Genomic DNA, 23,617 nt, shown 5'->3' on the forward strand with positions numbered 1-23,617 from the left:
GAAACGTGTATAGACTTACCCCTGAGTCCGTCCACCGTCCGTCCACCCTCGTGTTCCACTCCCCCTGCGCCGTATAATACGGTTTCTTCTCAGTCCCGGCGAACACTTCGCACGTCACGCGGTGTTTCTTGCCAACACATAAGTTTAGCAAGGAAACGTCTATAGACTTACCCCTGACTCCGTCGACCCTTGTGTTCCACTCGCCCTGCGCCGTATAATACGGTTTCTTCTCAGTCCCGGCGAACACTTCGCACGTCACGCGGTGTTTCTTGCCAACACATAAGTTTATTAAGGAAACTTGTATAGACTTACCCCTGAGTCCGTCCACCGTCCGTCCACCCTCGTGTTCCACTCCCCCTGCGCCGTATAATACGGTTTCTTCTCAGTCCCGGCGAACTCTTCGCACGTCACGCGGTGTTTCTTGCCAACACATAAGTTTAGTAAGGAAACGTGTATAGACTTACCCCTGAGTCCGTCCACCGTCCGTCCACCCTCGTGTTCCACTCCCCCTGCGCCGTATAATACGGTTTCTTCTCAGTCCCGGCGAACACTTCGCACGTCACGCGGTGTTTCTTGCCAACACATAAGTTTAGCAAGGAAACGTCTATAGACTTACCCCTGACTCCGTCGACCCTTGTGTTCCACTCGCCCTGCGCCGTATAATACGGTTTCTTCTCAGTCCCGGCGAACACTTCGCACGTCACGCGGTGTTTCTTGCCAACACATAAGTTTAGTAAGGAAACGTGTATAGACTTACCCCTGAGTCCGTCCACCGTCCGTCCACCCTCGTGTTCCACTCCCCCTGCGCCGTATAATACGGTTTCTTCTCAGTCCCGGCGAACACTTCGCAGGTCACGCGGTGTTTCTTGCCCCCGTAGAAGGGCTTGGTGAGAAACTCCACGTTGGCCTTGTGGCCGGTTTGCACGCACTCTATGCATACTGAGCCGCCGAGCTCGATCCATGGGACCGTTAGTATTGATCTGTGGAATAATAGTTTATGTGTGGGGTAAGTAATTGTCAAATAACCGCAGTGCGTTCTAAGCCTTAAAATACCTAGGATTGACGGGTAAAACCTATGGTGATGCCCTCTATAAAATACCTATGGTCAACTATATTGAAGCGTTGGTATCTAGCGGTAAGACGTGATGTAACGGGTTCGAACTCAGCTTGTAACAATAAGTTTTTTGGACTTTTATGTTGTATGTACTACATACGAAATGTAGGTATACAAAGATATAATACAAAGTCTAACCTGCCGTATCCGTTAGGGAAAGTGAGCGTATACTCTTCGCCGGTGTCGAGCAATGTTGTGGACGCCGATCGACAGCCCTAGGAACTTGCTTTTCTAATGTGAACCTTACGCAATACGCTATAAAGTCTAACCTGCCGTATCCGTTGGGGAAGGTGAGCGTATACTCTTCGCCGGTGTCTAGCAGCGTAACTGTACCCTTGCCGATGTTGTGGACGCCGATTGACAGCCCCAGGAATTTGCTCTTTGTCCAAACCCACGCCTCGAACTGTAAATAAAAAAGGTAAAAACACCTTTATATAAATATTTAATACCTTTTACAACTCGCTGTACATTAATTTTTGACAGTGCTCGGTGACACGAAATCACAGAATAAATAATAGTACTATTAGGTACAGAAGATTCACTCTCTAACAAAAGACAGACATGACCGCTAGGTGACGCAAGTGCGGCATGTACTTGTAGCGACGCGACGAAATCGCGGAGTCAGCCACGCCTGACGAAATGGACCGTATCTTGTCTTCTTTGCGCTATGGGCTTTGCCACACGTTCTGTAAATGCCGAAACCTATGGAAACTTTGCCACAAAAACCTTTAGATATGAACTACACCTTTTGGCATTAACACATCCAGTGCCGAAAACCCGACTATCGGGTATTTTATGATTTCGTTCCCAGGCCGGACCACCCGATAGTCGGGATCGTGGTACTACACCTTCATATGCAGAAATTGTTTCGGCCTGGCGCGAATGTCTTGTTTGGCCGGGTGGCAATGAATGTGTTAATGTCTATGGTTTATTAACATACCCCGGCCGGCGAGAGCAAAAATGCGTCTGCTCCTAGTGCTTAATTAAATATCGACTATTCTATCGACATATGGATGTCGATAGAATAGTCGACTTTTAATTAAGCACAATTTTTTTTTTTAAACTGAGCCATTAGTATTTGTTATTTATTTCAACTTGATACCTCCACGCGTTTCTAAGAATAACCCTAAAACAATTTTCTATCAACATAAAATGGATGGATAATAATTAATTAATTATTTCAATAATACCTAATACAATAAAACAATTACAAAATCAAAATTTAAGTCTCGAAGCCAGTTTAAATATAGTTCACAAGTTGAAAGTGCACTTGTCAAAATTACGGTTACATCCTCAAGGTAAAGTTATTCACAATAAGTATCAGAATGTGTTGAAGAAGAACGTTGGCATTTTAACTTTAAACAATTTAAATAAATTGATATCTGGCAGAGAAGTGGAACTACCTAATACAGAACAAATTCATAATCACTGAATTATTTCGTTTTGCTCCGATTACTACAGTAGATTTAGAACGGTCCTTTAGTTGGATGAAATGGATTTTATCGGCAAGGCGAAGGAGTTTAAAATCAGAAAATTTAGAAAAAATGCTAATTGTATATTACGAAAATTACATAAAATACTGAATAAATACAAACACTTGGTTTTAATTCTGTTTACAACAATAATTAATACTTCTACATATCATAACGGTGGTCCAGTACATCGTGTTGTTTTTATCGACATCGACCAAAGTGTGTGTCCTCGCACTATTAAGCTGTCAACGCATTTTTGCTCTCGCCGGCCGGGGTATGTTTATTAAGTGGAACATACCTGTATACGTTTATTAACATGTTCCGCGTAGAACGCAGAGATGGGTGGATGGTGGGAAACTTGTTCGGCCACGAACGATAGCTGCTCGGGAGTGCACCAGGGAACCGGCCCGTCCCCGACTTCTTGTAGCTGCGGAAAACAAATTCATTAATATTACAGTTCAATTCACTTATTTGACCAATTTTATTTATGTCGGCGGCCCGGCTGATCATGTAACTCCTAGGCACATCGTGAAACGTGAAAATCATTAAACCGCATTATACCTAAGCCGGCGAGCGTGTATGAGGAATGTTATGAAAGTAACGGAAGCGAAAGAGGTATAAAATTTAAAATCTTAACCTTAACTTCAATTTATATCTTTGAAATTTGCAAATTTGTACGTAAATACCCCGCTCTATTAAAAAAAATTGCTGACCAACCTAGACGCTACGAATCGAGATATAAAAATAACCTTATACAGACAACAAACTCAAATCTGAAACTACATAGCACAAGCCCACAAAATATGGCCATAAAAATTTATAACAATTTACCTAACGAAATAAAAGGCATCGAATTGGAAAAAATATTTAATAAAACTTTAAAACAATACTTAATCAAAAAATGTCATTACAGCTTACAGGAGTATTTTAATGAAAATGAGTAAACAGCAAATAAATATTAGGTACGCTGGTCTAATTTCTAAATACCTACTTGCGAGTAAATATAGCTGATCCATTTTACATAATCGTACTTGTTGTGTACCACGGTCTCGGTGCGAAAGAAAAATGTACATACCTACTTATTTGTATAATTCTAGAATGTTTACTATTCAACCACCCTGCAATTGATGAAATTATGCTCGAAACGACTAGTATTGTTTACATATCTACCAGATTGCTGCGCCCATCAGGGTTTCATGTGTCATTTGTGTACCTACCTATACTCTTAAGTACTTGGAAAACCTGTAATGTACATGTGAATTGCAATAAATAAATACAAATAAATACAATACAAAAATATGTCAGGATGGTAGCAAGTGGAAATACGTGGTCTCTGCCTACCCCTCCGGGAAATAGGCTGTATGTAATAATAATAATAATAATAACCCCGCGGGGGCAGCTTGTGGCGAGCTGACGGTGAGTGGCGACACCGCGGACCCCTATTCCAGAGGGCCCTGTCATCTGGCCCTCGCCTTTGTGCTTGCCTTAATTGGCCGGCCAGAGTGGAGTCGCAAGAGCGGGACCTATGCTCCAGGTTTGAAGTGTAAAATGTCATAACGCCGGCGGCCCGCTGAACGGATTACCGGGATCTGGCTACCGCAGACTCACCTCTCGACAACCTCTCAGCCGCTCCAAAGTGTTGCCCTGTTGTCGCACTGTGCGTGCGGCCATTGCAGGGCCCACTCAATGAGTTGGCGAGTCACCACCTGTCATTTACAATTTTGAGACTGATTGTCACGGCAGGTGTCCGCTAGTCTCTCCCATAGCCCATTATCCAGTCCATCCAACATTCACATCTATAGCCCATGACCTTAGTTCCCATCGCAGCACAAAAGTGCTGCACTGCAATAGTCTTTGCACCGGGCGGGGACCATCTTCGGATGTATCACATTGTGCGTTCGGGGATGGTATCCGCCACGTGTATCCCTTGCTTTTAGATTAAAGTGTCTTAAAGGGCCTCTGCGCTGTTGGCTTCGGCCCCACGTACGCCTCCCAAAGGTCCGGGATCCCATGGTCCCGAGATATGGACAAGACATACAAATAATAATAAAATGCTTTATTGCACACTACAAAAGAAATAGTACAAAAGTATGAACAGGTACAAAAATGTAGGTAACAACAGGCGGTCTTATCGCTAAATAGCGATCTTTTCCAGACAACCTTCAGATAGTGAGACGGCGAAACAGATTCAAGTTAACGGGTGGCGCGAAAATAAAACAAATAATAAAAATAAAATAAAATACATACACTACAAATATGAGATATAAAAATATACTACATTTATTACTATATAAACATTATATAAATAACAAATAAATATGTAAATGACAAAGGAGGCTAAACGTTGTCCTTTAGCCTAGCGAGGAGTTATAAGAAAACTTTTGAAAAAATTATGAAAGAGATAAATAATGATTTTTTAATAGGCTTTTAAAAATAGATAGTGATTTAGCACGTTTGATATCAACAGGCAGAGCATTCCACAGCCGGACAGAGCGAAAACTGAAAGAGTTAATGTAAAATTTTGACGAAGAAGGAGGAGGAACAAGTAGCAGATTTTGAGAGCCTCTAATGGAGGAAAGATATTTAAACCGGGTTTTGAGATAACAGGGAGTATTGGGATGAAACAGTGTGGCATACAGGAGGGAGAGAATATGCATGTTGCGACGGAAATGGATAGGCAACCACTTAAACTGCGAACGAAAGCTTGATATATGATCGAATTTGCGCAACCCGAAAATAAACCTAATGCACACATTTTGAAGTCGCTCGAGTTTATTCAATTGCTCTTCAGTAAGGTCTAAATAACAAATATCCGCATAGTCCAAAATGGGCAGGAGGAGAGATTGAGCCAGCGCAATTTTAGTGGCGAGAGGCAAGAAGTTACGAATTCGACGTAGGGAACCAACCGTAGCAAAGATCTTCCTACTCACCTCACTGATCTGCGGAATCCAAGAAAGAGTTCGATCTATGATCACGCCCAGATTTTTAACCTGGTTAGAAAAAGGAGTAAGTACCCCATCGAAAAAAACACCAGGTAAATTTTCGAAGTCGACCCTTGCTATGCTTCTCGGGCTGCCAATAATAATTACTTGAGTTTTGGACGGATTAACCTTTAAACCATGGCAAGAGCTCCATTCAGATAAGCGTACTAAGTCGGTGTTAGTGGAATTGATAAGTTGGGGTAAACGGTCTACCGGGCCTTGAGAGTAGATTTGGAGGTCGTCGGCATAGAGATGATAATAAGAAAGGAGGTTTGAAGTAATAGAATTTATGAAAATAGAAAAAAGTAAAGGGGACAGCACGCCACCCTGCGGAACGCCAGCCAGCGTACTGCACCAAGATGAAAATGAAGAATTATCAGCTTTAATCCGTTGCCGACGACCATCCAAGTAGCTATGAAACCACGCCACTGCTGCAGGGGACACATTGAGTATATGTATGTATACATTGTCGTTTCCTAAATCGACGGAGCCCAGATACATGGTGCTTCTATTTCTGGAAAGTGCCCTTCGGTCATCTGAAACAACCTAACGAACCTATCCTACCTATCTATTGGTACCACCGGACCACTTGGATCATGTCACCTGGTCTTATATCTAACCTTGTCCTGGGGTTGTGATTCATTAGCGTCCAGGTCCCAGTAGCATCGGAACACCTCCCCCAGGATGGGGTTATAAAGTTTCTTGGCCACTTGGGACTTGCGGCCGGCGTGGTATGAGCTCAGGTACCACCAGACCACTTGGATCATGTCATCTGGTCTTATATCTAACCTTGTCCTGGGGTTGTGATTCATTGGCGTCCAGGTCCCAGTAGCATCGGAACACCTCCCCCAGGATGGGGTTATAAAGTTTCTTGGCCACTTGGGACTTGCGGCCGGCGTGGTATGAGCTGAGGTACCACCAGACCACTTGGATCATGTCACCTGGTCTTATATCTAACCTTGTCCTGGGGTTGTGATTCATTAGCGTCCAGGTCCCAGTAGCATCAGAACACCTCCCCCAGGATGGGGTTGTATTGTAAGGTTTCTTGGCCACTTGGGACTTGCGGCCGGCGTGGTATGAGCTGAGGTACCACCAGACCACTTGGATCATGTCACCTGGTCTTATATCTAACCTTGTCCTGGGGTTGTGATTCATTAGCGTCCAGGTCCCAGTAGCATCAGAACACCTCCCCCAGGATGGGGTTGTATTGTAAGGTTTCTTGGCCACTTGGGACTTGCGGCCTGCGTGGTATGAGCTCAGGTACCACCAGACCACTTGGATCATGTCACCTGGTCTTATATCTAACCTTGTCCTGGGGTTGTGATTCATTAGCGTCCAGGTCCCAGTAGCAGCGGAACACCTCCCCCAGGATGGGGTTGTAGGGTTTCTTGGCCACTTGGGACTTGCGGCCGGCATGGTATGAGCTCAGGTACCACCGGACCACTTGGATCATGCGGTCGCGGGGCGTTGGCTGGTCTACTATCCTGGAACAATGTAACATAGGGTTAAGCCTAAATTGTATATCTTCACGTATAACTTTCTAGTATAAGTTAGGTTCTTTTGACTTTATGCTTAGGGTAGGAAAAGGAGAAACGTGAGTTAAAACGAACTTGAAAGTTAAACAGTGTCAGACCCTACACTTTTAGAGCTAGTATGACTCGCAACTAAAATCATATAACTTTTCATAAGGTAAATATTTAATACCTAAGTATTTCGTTCTATTTCGTTTTTTTTCAAGGGCAGATTGTCCTGTGATTTCCTTCTGTATATAGGTAAGGTCAATGTGGCTAGTGGCTAATTCCGTCATATCCCTATTCCGTCTACTAGCGTTTTTCTCGAACAACGAACAAAATTGATAATTTCATCGACAAAGCAGCGATTGCTTTTAGTTTCAGCAAACAAAAGTAGATGGTTTTTTTCCTACGATTGAAAATCAAAGAAATATACGCTCGTGGACGGAATTAGCCACATTGAACTTACTTTGTTAAACTTTTAACTGACTCGAGCTAGGCTAAATGTCTGTGAAGTTAAAATTCAATTTGGGGACTTTGGATGGAACAGTCTTTGCAATCGAACCAGTAACCTTTTATAGCTAGTATATACTTATCTACGGGAAACCATTGCAGTAATGTACCAGGGTTTAAATGATATACTTACTTGACAAACTGGTCGGGATGTGCGAAAGAGTCCGCGTACATTTCTAACAACGATCGCCTTTCTAGGATAAATGTGGGGAGGACGACCTGAAACCAAACATTTCCACGGTTAATAAAGATATACCTGATATCACTACATAGTATAAAACAAAGTCGCTTCCCGCTGTCTGTCCCTATGTATGCTTAGATCTTTAAAACAACGCAACGGATTTTGATGCGGTTTTTTTTAATAGATAGAGTGATTCAAGAGGAAGGTCTATGTATAATTTGTTCACCCGTGCGAAGCCGGGGCGGGTCGCTAGTTACAATTAAGTGGAGATAATGATGATGAAAACAAACGCACTTTTGTTAGTCAAAATAGGTTTCGTCTGTATAACAAAAACAGTTAAAGGCAAACGAATTTAACTTAAATTTAATTTTATTTAAAATATTCTTAGACAGATGTTTAAATAGCATCAACCTTCAACGTCACCCTAGGCCCGTAAGTGGGATTTTCTCCCAATTCACCTCCTCCTCAGTATGTAATGTACTATTACGTTGTCATTAACAACACAGAATACGAAATACGAAAGCCTTTCTGTATTAAAAAAAGTGTTGTAAAAGTGTTTCTGTCTGAGTACTCAGAGTGACCTCAAGATAAACAACTCTAGGAAAGTCTTCTTAGTACCCTGTCCGTCCACAATAAAGTTTAAAACTTTATACAACACTGAAACTCCCTGACGGCTGTCTTTTTGGGCATTCAGTGTCGAAGTTTCTAGAAATATAACAGTGTCGCTGAAGGATTAATTCGAAACTTCGTGATTGTTATTGGACCCGGCGTGGTTGTTCGCCGTTTTTTTAACATTTCTAAAATGAAACTGAAAATAAACATTTTCTTTGCCAGTAAAAGGTTTATGCCGATATATCTATCGCGATAGCATTTTCTTTTGGCAACGTCTAAGTTTAGATACGTTATTCTTATTATTATAGAAGTGCCTTACAAAATTATTAGTAGTATTCGCCGGTATAGCTTTATTTGACGTTCATAACTTTCATAAGCTCATTGTAATATGCCTACTTGAATAAACTATCTTTTACCTTTATCTTTTATCTATTATTTTGTTTGCAGGGAGCTGTATGAATATTTATAAAAAATTTACTAACACTTTATATATAAAAAAAGCCTTTTATTCCTACTCTTCCTTCCTAAGCTTCCACTTTTTCTATGAGATTTGGCTTAAAGGGCTGGGCTAAAGGGCATCCAGGGCGTTTTGACACAATTCTAGGGATTGACGGGGCAAGCTATTATGATGGGCATCTGCAAATACTTCGACCGGCCATTGGATGTGATTTTGACATCTTAGTTAGTTTTATAAGAGGGTTAAACAATATACAACCATACCTTGGTAAGGTCCATTCCAATCTTGACCTGTGACAGCAAATGCGTGACCACGGACCCATGGTTCTCCATCGAACCGAGTTCGCTGTCTGACTCCTCCTCGTATAACGCTGCAACAATTACGATTGGTTAATTATTGGATAAAACCGTCTAATCAATAGGGAGCGTGAAGCAGGATGCCACGACAAGGCAGTATTAGGGCCCATTTAGACGATGCGAGAACTCGCATGCGAGTTTCATTACATTGCGGGTTTTGATTGGTCGGTTGAATTGGACGTAACCGTACCGTCCGCAATGTAACTAAAATCGCATGCGAGTTCGCGCGCCGTCTAAATCAGCCCTTACCAACATCATCAAGATAGATAACCCGGCCCTGTCTAATTAATAAATAAAAATCATTTATTAAAAAAAATCATTTATTGCAGATCAAAGATCCATATAATGTTAGTAACAATTTTGACTTAATAACTAAGTTAGTAGGTACAGAATATATACAGAACTTAGCCTTATCCTATTTGGCCCTGCCGATGGCCACTTCGACCCAGTATTTAGTTATAGGGCAGTCAAGGCTCTCCGACAATACTTTGAGGAGGCCGTTGCCGCTGCCACGCACTCGCCTGAGTAGTGATCCCACACGCTTGCGTCTGATTGCGTAAAAGTCGTCCGTTCGTACTTCTGCAAACATGTTGGACGCACTACAGTGCTTCGGCAGCCGCAACAGCATCCTCAAAATATTGTTATATTGGACTCTTAGTGCATTGTATGCCCTCTGTGTAAAACCTACCCACAGACTGCAAGTGTAGAACGTCTGACAGTAGGCTTTGAAAAGCGTTAATTAAGCGTTAATACAGTAGGAAAATACGGGTAGTCTATCTCGTGCACGAGTTACAATGTGCGCGAAGCGTTAATGTCAAGATTAAGGGCTCAATTAGAGGGCGCGCGAATTCGTATACGATTTTAGTTACATTGCGGACCATTGAGGTTACAACAATTCATCCGACCGATCAAATAACGCAATGTAATGAAACTCGCATGAGAGTTCTCGCACCGTCTAACGTCTAAATGAGCCCTACGTGTCCGATTTAGGGAAGGAGGTGAAGATCGCGCAAGGCTGCTTACGTACAGCACCTGTGTAGCATGAAATGGTAAATGTCTTTTTTATGTTTCAAATTTACGCCACAAGGTGGCAGGCCATCTAATGCGCACGGTATCATAGATAAATTATCACGGGCAAGACAAAGGACCGATCACTTTGTTTAATGGTTCAATTAGGTATTGTATGGGACAAATACATAAATATTAGCATTTGGAAGTGATGCAGGTGTACGACAAATGACGACAATCACACATAACGGGGCCCACTGATTAACAGTCCGCCGGACGATATCGGCCTGTCAGTTAGAACAAAAAGTTGACAGTTCCGAACAACTGACACAGGCCGATACCGCCCGGCGGACTGGTAATCAGTGGGCCTCTTTAAAGGCCTCTGTAAAAGGGGCCCTTACACCTACATGCAGTAGATACGAAATTTAGAACACGTTATAACATTATTAACACCCTGTCTTTCTCGAAGGCCAAGGCCGACAATAATGCCTTGATGCCCTGTCATGTTTTGTCGATTCTATGTGCTTATAATAACCTCATCATCATTATACGATGGCCACTTTTATAGTCGCTTTGTAGCTATTACTTATTGTATGAAATGAGTTTCGATTTTTTAATTATAGTCACTTAATGTAAAGTCACCATCAGATATATCGGAGAGTCCGAGGTGCTCACAAATATCTGAACACGCCTCTATTGTCAAGGCGTTAGAGTGCGTGCTGAGATATTTTCCTATTTTATTTTTAATGATACTTTAGGCCCATGGCAATGCAGCCTGATTAGTTTGACAAAGTTGAAAGATTGCTGCGACCACGAGTGAAGCGATGACAAGCGCGTTTTTATTAATTATATGGTTAAAACCTACCTACAGCTATTCTTCCGACAACTCACAACTTAAGACGTAATATGTAGTAGTAAATTGAGCTAATTAACGCGCCAAAGGAACTGTGCAGAAATTATAGTTTAACCTTAAGTGGAAGGATATGAGTGTATTTTCATATGGCTGTGATGTTCACTCGAGTGTGGAATATTTAAGGCACGTAACGGGGTAACACATGTACGGCAATTCGTACATGCCAATCTTGAAAGGGTTCGCTTTCAAAGGCTGTGAATAGAAAATATTATGCATTTTCTTTGCTTTGTAAATGTAGATCATGTCTATCTCATTAATTTTGAATGTTATAGTTTAGTATATCATTTGATGACTTGATGAGAGATCCAGAATAAAAAAAAAAACATCAATTCAAGCCACATTGCCTCTTCATAGTCAGTGATGTTACAAGGTGCTAAGCATTGTCTTACAATTACAGATTGAACCCTATGTCATATAAAGGGTAAATACCTACAGGTTTTTGACCGCTACTAGTTGGTTAGTTAGAAGTAAATATGGTTGACTATGGTGTGGTTGAAAATTTGGCCTTATATTAAACCGAATAGTGAATACCTTTTCAAAGCCCCAAATAGGCAAGGTTTTTAGGTTATCGAGAAACTGTGCCCGTTCAAGGTCTACTTAATTAATCGGGCTGACCTCTAGACTTGCGTGTTAGGTTCCAGCCCTCAAGGCTTACACATAAGTTGACCTGAACGGTTAATTCACCAAAACTATAATGGTCATATGTTATAAATATGAAAACTACAATATCAATGGTGATTAACGCGCTAAGCTTAACTTAAACGGCGTTGCAATCAAACGGGACTTAATGAACTCCCGAGTTTGATATCCAAGTTTCGAGTTACATAATTTAAAATATGGCGAGTGTCGTGAAACACTCGGTTGGAACGAAGTTAACGTGTATATAATATATGCTCATGCTAATGCTGATCTCATGCTCATGTTTTTGTTTTGTTTTGATTTGGTGATGTGCTTATAGAGTTTTAATACAAGTTACCCTGTACCAGAGATGTTACCGCACTGAGTAAGTATATAAAACAAACGATAATGATGCGACATGTCATCCCTACCTGTTATTCTAAACGCCTATAAGCCTTTAGTACTTTTTACCTTCACTCTGCTGGTTGCTAGCTAGCTCACTGGGTTGGTGCTACTAAATATGCCTAATATTAAAATGATTTCATAGGCACAAAACTGATACGTATGTAAATAGCAAATAGCAATCTTGAGGGACGCGCTTTTGTACGAAGGTCCTAAGTCTATGATGGATAGATGGCTGGATCTATTCTTACGGTAGGCAGTGTTGGCCGAACGTTAATCCCAATTACCATTAAAAATTAACAATTGAAAAGGTTAATTCGAATTAACCATTAACCATTGAAGGAAAATTAATTGTCAATTCGCATTAACATCAATTTGCATTAATATTAATTTATTTCGAACCATTAAAAATTAAAAAGAATTAATGGTTAATGCTTCACAAACCATTAAAAATTAAATCAATTTTTAATGACAATTAAAAATATTATTGATAATTATCAATTAACAAAAATATATCGTAATTTTATAAAGGCGCCCGTAATTTTTATCTAGCTAGTGGACCTCAGGTTTGGTGCAACATAGAAACACGCCGTTTGGTCATCCGACTCGTCTTGATGAGCACTTGGGAGACCAGTACCCAAGATAGAGCTGATGCTGAACCCTGGGTGTACCTAGTGGAATTCAGGTTTGGTGCAACATACACACACGCCGTTTAGGCTATTCGACTCGTCACAATGAGCACTTGGGAGAGCAGTACCCAAGATGGAGCTGATGCTGAACCCTGGCTGTACCTAGTGGAACTCAGGTTTGGTGCAACATAGACACACGCCGTTTAGGCTATTCGACTCGTCACAATGAGCACTTGGGAGAGCAGTACCCAAGATGGAGCTGATGCTGAACCTTGGCTGTACCTAGTGGAACTCAGGTTTGGTGCAACATAGACAAACGCCGTTTTGGTCATCCGACTCGTCTTGGTGAGCACTTGGGAGAGCAGTACCCAAGATAGAGCTCATGCTGAACCCTGGCAGTACCTAATGGAACTCAGGTTTGGTGCAACATAGACAAACGCCGTTTTGGTCATCCGACTCGTCTTGGTGAGCACTTAGGAGAGCAGTACCCAAGATAGAGCTGATGCTAAACCCTGGCTGTACCTAGTGGAACTCAGGTTTGGTGCAACATAGACACACGCCGTTTAGGCTATTCGACTCGTCACAATGAGCACTTGGGAGAGCAGTACCCAAGATGGAGCTGATGCTGAACCTTGGCTGTACCTAGTGGAACTCAGGTTTGGTGCAACATACACAAACGCCGTTTTGGTCATCCGACTCGTCTTGGTGAGCACTTGGGAGAGCAGTACCCAAGATAGAGCTGATGCTGAACCCTGGCTGTACCTAGTGGAACTCAGGTTTGGTGCAACATAGACACGCCGGTTAGGCTATTCGACTCGTCACAATGAGCACTTGGGGGAGCAGTACCCAAGATGGAGCTGATGCTGAACCTTGGCTGTACCTAGTGGAACTCAGGTTTGGTGCAACATAGACAAACGCCGTTTTGGTCATCCGACTCGTCTTGGTGAGCACTTGGGAGAGCAGTACCCAAGATAGAGCTGATGCTGAACCCTGGCAGTACCTAATGGAACTCAGGTTTGGTGCAACATAGACAAACGCCGTTTTGGTCATCCGACTCGTCTTGGTGAGCACTTAGGAGATCAGTACCCAAGATAGAGCTGATGCTGAACCCTGGCTGTACCTAGTGGAACTCAGGTTTGGTGCAACATAGACACACGCCGTTTAGGCTATTCGACTCGTCACAATGAGCACTTGGGAGAGCAGTACCCAAGATGGAGCTGATGCTGAACCTTGGCTGTACCTAGTGGAACTCAGGTTTGGTGCAACATAGACAAACGCCGTTTTGGTCATCCGACTCGTCTTGGTGAGCACTTGGGAGAGCAGTACCCAAGATAGAGCTGATGCTGAACCCTGGCTGTACCTAGTGGAACTCAGGTTTGGTGCAACATAGACAAACGCCGTTTAGGCTATTCGACTCGTCACAATGAGCACTTGGGAGAGCAGTACCCAAGATGGAGCTGATGCTGAACCTTGGCTGTACCTAGTGGAACTCAGGTTTGGTGCAACATAGACAAACGCCGTTTTGGTCATCCGACTCGTCTTGGTGAGCACTTGGGAGAGCAGTACCCAAGATAGAGCTATGCTGAACCCTGGCAGTACCTAATGGAACTCAGGTTTGGTGCAACATAGACAAACGCCGTTTTGGTCATCCGACTCGTCTTGATGAGCACTTGGGAGAGCAGTACCCAAGATAGAGCTGATGCTGAACCCTGGCAGTACCTAGTGGAACTCAGGTTTGGTGCAACATAGACACACGCCGTTTTGGTCATCCGACTCATCTTGATGAGCACTTGGGAGAGCAGTACCCAAGATTGAGCTGATGCTGAACCCTGGCAGTACCTAATGGAACTCAGGTTTGGTGCAACATAGAAACACGCCGTTTTGGTCATCCGACTCGTCTTGATGAGCACTTGGGAGAGCAGTACCCAAGATAGAGCTGATGCTGAACCCTGGCTGTACCTAGTGGAACTCAGGTTTGGTGCAACATAGACACACGTCGTTTTGGTCATCCGACTTGTCTTGATGAGCACTTGGGAGAGCAGTACCCAAGATAGAGCTGATGCTGAACCCTGGCAGTACCTAATGGACCTCAAGTTTGGTGCAACATAGACAAACGCCGTTTTGGTCATCCGACTCGTCTTGATGAGCACTTGGGAGAGCAGTACCCAAGATAGAGCTGATGCTGAACCCTGGCTATACCTAGTGGAACTCAGGTTTGGTGCAACATAGACAAACGCCGTTTAGGCTATTCGACTCGTCACAATGAGCACTTGGGAGAGCAGTACCCAAGATGGAGCTGATGCTGAACCTTGGCTGTACCTAGTGGAACTCAGGTTTGGTGCAACATAGACAAACGCCGTTTAGGCTATTCGACTCGTCACAATGAGCACTTGGGGGAGCAGTACCCAAGATGGAGCTGATGCTGAACCTTGGCTGTACCTAGTGGAACTCAGGTTTGGTGCAACATAGACAAACGCCGTTTTGGTCATCCGACTCGTCTTGGTGAGCACTTGGGAGAGCAGTACCCAAGATAGAGCTGATGCTGAACCCTGGCAGTACCTAATGGAACTCAGGTTTGGTGCAACATAGACAAACGCCGTTTTGGTCATCCGACTCGTCTTGATGAGCACTTGGGAGAGCAGTACCCAAGATAGAGCTGATGCTGAACCCTGGCAGTACCTAGTGGAACTCAGGTTTGGTGCAACATAGACACACGCCGTTTTGGTCATCCGACTCATCTTGATGAGCACTTGGGAGAGCAGTACCCAAGATTGAGCTGATGCTGAACCCTGGCAGTACCTAATGGAACTCAGGTTTGGTGCAACATAGAAACACGCCGTTTTGGTCATCCGACTCGTCTTGATGAGCACTTGGGAGAGCAGTACCCAAGATAGAGCTGATGCTGAACCCTGGCTGTACCTAGTGGAACTCAGGTTTGGTGCAACATAGACACACGTCGTTTTGGTCATCCGACTTGTCTTGATGAGCACTTGGGAGAGCAGTACCCAAGATAGAGCTGATGCTGAACCCTGGCAGTACCTAATGGACCTCAAGTTTGGTGCAACATAGACAAACGCCGTTTTGGTCATCCGACTCGTCTTGATGAGCACTTGGGAGAGCAGTACCCAAGATAGAGCTGATGCTGAACCCTGGCTATACCTAGTGGAACTCAGGTTTGGTGCAACATAGGCCCACGCTATTTAGGTCATCCGTCACATCTTGAACCTGCAGGTACTGCCAGGGTTCAGCATCAGCTCTATCTTGGGTACTGCTCTCCCAAGTGCTCGTCAAGACGAGTAGGATGACCAATACGGCGTGTGTCTATGTTGCATCAAACTTGAGTTCCACTAGGTACTGCCAGGGTTCAGCATCAGCTCTATCTTGGGTACTGCTCTCCCAAGTGCTCATCAAGACGAGTCGGATGACCAAAACGGCGTTTGTCTATGTTGCACCAGACCTGAGTTCCATTAGGTACTGCCAGGGTTTAGCATCAGCTCTATCTTGGGCACTGCTCTCCCAAGTGCTCATCAAGACGAGTCGGATGACCAAAACGGCGTTTGTCTATGTTGCACCAGACCTGAGTTCCATTAGGTACTGCCAGGGTTCAGCATCAGCTCTATCTTGGGTACTGCTCTCCCAAGTGCTCATCAAGACGAGTCGGATGACCAAAACGGCGTTTGTCTATGTTGCACCAGACCTGAGTTCCATTAGGTACTGCCAGGGTTTAGCATCAGCTCTATCTTGGGCACTGCTCTCCCAAGTGCTCATCAAGACGAGTCGGATGACCAAAACGGCGTTTGTCTATGTTGCACCAGACCTGAGTTCCATTAGGTACTGCCAGGGTTCAGCATCAGCTCTATCTTGGGTACTGCTCTCCCAAGTGCTCATCAAGACGAGTCGGATGACCAAAACGGCGTTTGTCTATGTTGCACCAGACCTGAGTTCCATTAGGTACTGCCAGGGTTTAGTATCAGCTCTATCTTGGGCACTGCTCTCCCAAGTGCTCATCAAGACGAGTCGGATGACCAAAACGGCGTTTGTCTATGTTGCACCAAACCTGAGATCCATTAGATACTGCCAGGGTTCAGCATCAGCTCAATCTTGGGTACTGCTCTCCCAAGTGCTCATCAAGAAGAGTCGGATGACCAAAACGGCGTGTGTCTATGTTGCACCAAACCTGAGTTCCACTAGGTACTGCCAGGGTTCAGCATCAGCTCTATCTTGGGTACTGCTCTCCCAAGTGCTCATCAAGACGAGTAGGATGACCAATACGGCGTGTGTCTATGTTGCATCAAACCTGAGTTCCACTAGGTACTGCCAGGGTTCAGCATCAGCTCTATCTTGGGTACTGCTCTCCCAAGTGCTCATCAAGACGAGTCGGATGACCAAAACGGCGTTTGTCTATGTTGCACCAGACCTGAGTTCCATTAGGTACTGCCAGGGTTTAGCATCAGCTCTATCTTGGGCACTGCTCTCCCAAGTGCTCATCAAGACGAGTAGGATGACCAATACGGCGTTTGTCTATGTTGCACCAGACCTGAGTTCCATTAGGTACTGCCAGGGTTTAGCATCAGCTCTATCTTGGGCACTGCTCTCCCAAGTGCTCATCAAGACGAGTCGGATGACCAAAACGGCGTTTGTCTATGTTGCACCAAACCTGAGTTCCATTAGGTACTGCCAGGGTTCAGCATCAGCTCAATCTTGGGTACTGCTCTCCCAAGTGCTCATCAAGACGAGTCGGATGACCAAAACGGCGTTTGTCTATGTTGCACCAAACCTGAGTTCCATTAGGTACTGCCAGGGTTCAGCATCAGCTCTATCTTGGGTACTGCTCTCCCAAGTGCTCATCAAGACGAGTCGGATGACCAAACCGGCGTTTGTCTATGTTGCACCAAACCTGAGTTCCATTAGGTACTGCCAGGGTTCAGCATCAGCTCTATCTTGGATACTGCTCTCCCAAGTGCTCATCAAGACGAGTCGGATGACCAAAACGGCGTTTGTCTATGTTGCACCAAACCTGAGGTCCATTAGGTACTGCCAGGGTTCAGCATCAGCTCTATCTTGGGTACTGCTCTCCCAAGTGCTCATCAAGACGAGTCGGATGACCAAAACGGCGTTTGTCTATGTTGCACCAAACCTGAGTTCCATTAGGTACTGCCAGGGTTCAGCATCAGCTCTATCTTGGGTACTGCTCTCCCAAGTGCTCATCAAGACGAGTCGGATGACTAAAACGGGGTTTGTCTATGTTGCACCAAACCTGAGTTCCATTAGGTACTGCCAGGGTTCAGCATCAGCTCTATCTTGGGTACTGCTCTCCCAAGTGCTCATCAAGACGAGTCGGATGACCAAAACGGCTTGTGTCTATGTTGCACCAAACCTGAGTTCCACTAGGTACAGCCAAGGTTCAGCATCAGCTCCATCTTGGGTACTGCTCTCCCAAGTGCTCATTGTGACGAGTCGAATAGCCTAAACGGCGTGTGTCTATGTTGCACCAAACCTGAGTTCCAGTAGGTACCTACTGCCAGGTTTCAGGGTCATTTTGTTGTCTCATTTTAAAATATCACGACCTGATAATTCACTGAAGCTTGTATTCATATGCTTATTTTTAATTTTAATACCTAGCTCCAAGTTTCTAAGCAATAGTAACATTAATTATTAGTTTATGAAAAAATTGATTTAATTGCATTAAACGTTAATTTAGATTGACAATCAATGTAATTAAACGTCTCAAAATTCAATTCTAATTAACTTAATTTAAATTGATGCGTAATGCAATTGACTAATTGCGGATTTAATGGTTAATGGAAATGATTAATTGTTAATTAGAATTACACATTACGGCCAACACTGACGGTAGGTCAATAAATGCACAAATTAAAACAATGTACCTACGGCAGTGTTAGGGCCCGTGAACGCTCAAAGCGTGCGTTTCGTCCCTCGGAACACGATAATCATGTTTTGAGCGACGGGAATTAGGTCTGACGCGCGTCAGTCGTTATGAAGGTTGCCATTAGGGCTCAAACAATTTGCATACATTGTTCCCGACAGTTGATCCCGGGCTTATGTTTCCTTGCGATATGCTGAAATGGCGGTGGGTTTGTGTAAGGACATGTTAACATTTTTCGCTTGTTTCTTTGAGTAATAACTGTGAATTGTGAATGAGACGGAAAACTTACAGTCGTATGGTTGTATGGCACTGATTTGCTGCTACTATGCTTTTAAAGTGTCATTCAATAGAACTTGCTAACTATGTAAACAAAAGTTACTAGTAAATTGACATTTAGTGTCAATTTTAGTATGGCGGCTTGTTTACATAGTTAGCAAGTTCTATTGAATGACATTTTAGTTAGGTATTTGTTTGAATATATATGTATTTATTTTCCAGGGAACAAATGGCGTAAACAATCTCCAAACTCTAATTAAACATGCCCTTGTAAGGCAACCCATAGCATTTGTTTCGGAAAAACGTTGTATGAAAGTTATTGTAGTACGAGTATATTAGTCTGCATAGTCTCTCAAGCTATCTACGAATGGTATGAGTTATCCATCGTTATTAACGTGATACCATCTCAACGATATAGGTACACAATAACGACAAATCAAATACCTACCTACATATAACAACGCGAAGCCTTACACACGCCATCACACACGCACTAGCGGCGTGTCTCTTCGACCTAAATTATGCAATACTAGCGACACGCCCCGGATTCGCACGGGTTAACAAATTATACATAAACCTTCCTCTTGAATCACTTTATCTATTAAAAAAACTGCATCAAAATCCGTTGCGTCTCTAAAATCTAAGCATACATAGGGCCAGACAGACAGCGGGAAACGACTTTGTTTTATACTATGTAATGATGAGTATATGATTGCGGTATACAACGTCAAATTCGTGAATATACTGTAAATAGTTTACTCTAATCTCCAGTGGTTGTGACTTATATCACAGATGAATACCTACCTACTTAAGCGAAATTGAGATTCAAGCGAGGGTTAAGGAACGGAAAGTTTCTTATGAATGACACAAAATTAGGAATAAAGGCAAGGATTTTTAGGTTTTTTATTTACCTATTTTTCATAAACACCTGTCCTAACAAGCCCTAGATAATTATTTGTTCTTATCCGTCATTTTGACAATTGCGTTTGATAAAGGCACAACATTTTATGAATAAGGGGGTTAGTTTAGTTAGTCCCGAGATAAATAGTCAAGCATATCTCGAGGTTCTTTACCACATACAACCTACGTAGTTTTTTAGTTGGAATTATAACTTTGAATCAATTAATTAAGGTTCAAATTTGATTGATTGAAGCGGTTCGTCACCGGCTGTATACTGCCGATAATGAGAAATGCATTCTACAAAGTACAAACGTGTCTTTAAATATTCTGTATGCAGGCGCTGGTAAAGTTCCTAAAGGAGCCCACTGATTATCAGTCCGCCGGACGACATCAGCCTGTTAGTTAGAACAAAAAGTTGACAGTTCCGAACAACTGACAGGCCGATATCGTCCGGCGAACTAGTAATCAGTGAGCCCCTTAAGACAAACGACTATCTTCTTCTTTCTTCGATCTTTTATCTCCATTTTTGTCGACTGGATTTTGAAAGAAATGAATGCTTATTTTATGAGTTTTTTAAACGTTGGCTAAAAAACACTTTTTTCTTATCTAGTTTGCTGTGAAGGATCTTATATATATGAAATCTACATATTTGGGTTCGTCTTTGACGTCTCGAAAAACGTGTTGAAAACTAAATAACACAAAAGTTATTACCGTAAAATGTGCCTACTTTGCTCCTTGATGGGTAACTATGCTCCAATTTAAAAAAATGACTTATCGTTTATTATATTCAACCATGATATTTCTCTATTATTATTTATATACTCAGATAAACGAAATTGTATATATTTTTTGAATTGCTACTTTAGTCATAAAATTAATCTCTTTTCTTGGCGGGCTCTATTAATTTGGCGCACAATGGGGTTACTTTGCACCACTAAGTGAACTATAGGTAGGAGCAAAAATACCCCCAACAATGAGTAGGTACTTGTGCCCCGTATTCAAAGCTTCGTTTTATATAAAACAACATTTAATAAAGTTGATTTACCGATGAAATATGTCACATGAGATGTTCTTCTTCATATTCCATTTGTATTTAAACGAGGAACAGTTTATTTTTCAACTTTGATGCCAAATATCTCAAAGACTATGAACTTTGAAGTAAATATGGGATACTATATTGCTTAAAGCCGTTGCTGTTAATGCTACAAAAACCATTAGAAAACTAAGGGATACAGATCGACGGTCATTGGCGTGGGGGAACCCCTTAAGCCTTTCTTCTGTATAAAGTCACAATAGGCAGTGATTGAAGTACATTACGGTGTCGCAGTAAAGCCCAGCCTTGTGCGATAACAAACACGCGACGTCTACTTTATACGGTTTCCAAAACTTTTGCTTTCGAGTAATGTGAAGCTGAATTTGGCAATAACGACTCGTGGTCGGGGTGGTACTTTTGAAAGTTTTGAACAGTTGGAGGGGTTCAAAATAATTATTAAAGCTTGGTATGAGGTAGAATTAATAAAGTTCTTATGATTTTATTTCGATTTTAAAGCATTTTCTTTATGGATTGTGTTGTGTGAAGCGGTGGTGGCCGAGTGGATATGACCGTCCGACTTTCAATCCGGAGGTCGCGGGTTCAAATCTTGGCTCGTACCAATGAGTTTCTCGGAACTTATGTACGAAATATCATTTAATATTTACCACTAGCCTTTCGGTGAAGGAAAACATCGTGAGGAAACCTGCATACATCTGCGAAGAAATTCAAAGGTGTATGTGAAGTCCCCAATCTGCATTGGGCTAGCGTGGGGACTATAGCCCAAGCCCTGTCGCGCATGAGAGGAGACCTGTGCCCAGCAGTGGGACGTACCTATATAGGCAGAATGTGTGTTAAAAGTGCTGATTCAATTAGCAGTAGAAGTTAAAATATACACAACCGTATATGTAATAATATCGTGGTCAATCTTTGCCATTTATAATTACTCTAATAGCCTAGGGGGTCTTCAAATGTATTTGACTCAAGAGCCATTACCAGAAATTTGGCTCCGCTACCTTTCCACGGGCTCAAAAGTAAGAGCTCGCAGTCCGGACCCGGCCCGTGGGCCTTAGTTTGGAGACCCCGGCTATAACCTAATGATACTACACCCCGGACTAATATAGGTAATACGTTCGCATCCATATTATAGGCCTATTATAGACCTATAAAAGGTTACACATATCGTTGCTTAACCGATCGTTAACACGTCAGCTGAAATTCGCGATATTAGTTTATTGACCTATCGTTCTCAGCATTGTTTTCCAAAACTATTTGCAAATGAAGGACGTTGAATAATAACGAATTGTATAGTTCTGTACTCATGCGGCCGTTTGTACCAAACTCAATTAAATTTTAATCTGATAAAAGGGATTGAACGAGGCATATCAGAGATACCTGTTAGGTACTTGAGACCAGATAGATTGGAATAAACTTAGATTAAATAATAGGCATTGCACCAACTCTCTTAATTTAGAATATAAGTTATCGATTATGGCTCCATATTTGAGCAGTTTGAGGTAAAGAAACCAATTAATGGATCCTGGGAGCAAATTTTGTTGGTGGCCGCTGACTGGTTGCGCTGCCGTTGTGTCCCGGTGAGATATGACCCTTAGTGTAAGGCCTGAGTGGACGCTCATGTTGGGCGTGCAGCGGGGCGGGGCGTGCGGCGTGCATGTCAAACAAATGCAAACGTATAGTAGCGGCCTTAGTGCACGCTGCTCAAATCCCTTGGGAGCTCGACGCCACGCTGCACGCCCCGCCGAACGCTCCGGTTCGAGCGTCCACTCAGGCCTTACACTTAGGGGCCTTAGGCCCACTTGCACCATTCCACTAACCCGAGTTTAACCGGTTAAACCTGGAGTTACCAATATTACCACTACAATTTTACACGGGTTTAACCCCGGGTTAGTGGATGGTGCAAGTGGCGCTTAGTGTAGTTAAGTTACTTACCGTCATAGTCGATTTCTCCATCTCGCGTCCGCGGCAGGTCGACGGGCGGCGCTGAGTCCGGCTCAGGCGCGCCCTCTGCCGGACAATTCCGACTTGCACTGTAACAATACAAACAATATGATAAATATGGCATACCTACACTATACACATCACATCATTTTCGAATGAAGACAGGCGTGTCTCACTCCGCGATACCGTCGCTTTGCTACAGGTAGCTAAAAGTACATCCGTTCCGGCCCCGATTTTCGGGAAAGCCATAAGCCGCGCGTGGCGCTGTTGCCACCTAGCGGCCATATCTGTGCTGATCGTAACAGACGCGTTTTGTTAGAGAGTGAGTCTTCTGTACTTAGTACTATTATTTATTCTGTGGTGAAACTGGTGAAGAATTGATTCCTCAGGACTGTGTTGAAAGGTTCCTTGAGAGGTCGAAACAAAAACAAACTCTAATGGAAAACTTAGGTTACCGTTAGAAGCACTCAGGTCAATCTCAAAGTTGGGTCTTACTCCAAACTAACTCGGCATCTTCATTTGTTGTTTACCCTTTGTGACCCTTGCGTAATGCTCGAAGTTTGATATTGGGATGTAACCGCGCGCGACAGTTGACGTCTTTGGCAGTTAAAGGCTCAGACGGTGCGAGATTTGAATCATTTCAACCGATCAATCAAGTAACACATAAAGTGGCCCACTGATTAACAGTCTGCCGGACGATATCGGCCTGTCAGTTAGAACAAAAAGTTGACAGTTCCGAACAACTGACAGGCCGATACCGTCCGGCGGACTGTTAATCAGTGGGCCCCTTAAGGTAAC

At 43.1% G+C, this 23,617-nt stretch overlaps 1 protein-coding gene across 1 annotated transcript in view; it reads right to left on the minus strand.

Annotated features, from left to right (window-relative positions):
• Positions 1 to 23,617, minus strand: part of LOC134655430 (oxysterol-binding protein-related protein 9) — a 140,213-nt gene that overhangs the window by 6,766 nt on the left and 109,830 nt on the right. Inside the window, exons 9-15 of the mRNA XM_063510898.1 lie at positions 22,811 to 22,908; positions 9,105 to 9,211; positions 7,725 to 7,810; positions 6,874 to 7,051; positions 2,885 to 3,013; positions 1,384 to 1,517; positions 758 to 980 (exon numbers count right to left, since the gene is read on the minus strand). Coding sequence (XP_063366968.1) covers positions 758 to 980; positions 1,384 to 1,517; positions 2,885 to 3,013; positions 6,874 to 7,051; positions 7,725 to 7,810; positions 9,105 to 9,211; positions 22,811 to 22,908 — 955 coding nt within the window. The remainder of the gene's footprint in view (positions 1 to 757; positions 981 to 1,383; positions 1,518 to 2,884; positions 3,014 to 6,873; positions 7,052 to 7,724; positions 7,811 to 9,104; positions 9,212 to 22,810; positions 22,909 to 23,617) is intronic.

This window comes from Cydia amplana, chromosome 16 (genome assembly GCF_948474715.1).
Source record: "Cydia amplana chromosome 16, ilCydAmpl1.1, whole genome shotgun sequence".
In the NCBI taxonomy this organism is placed as follows: Eukaryota; Metazoa; Arthropoda; class Insecta; order Lepidoptera; family Tortricidae; genus Cydia; species Cydia amplana.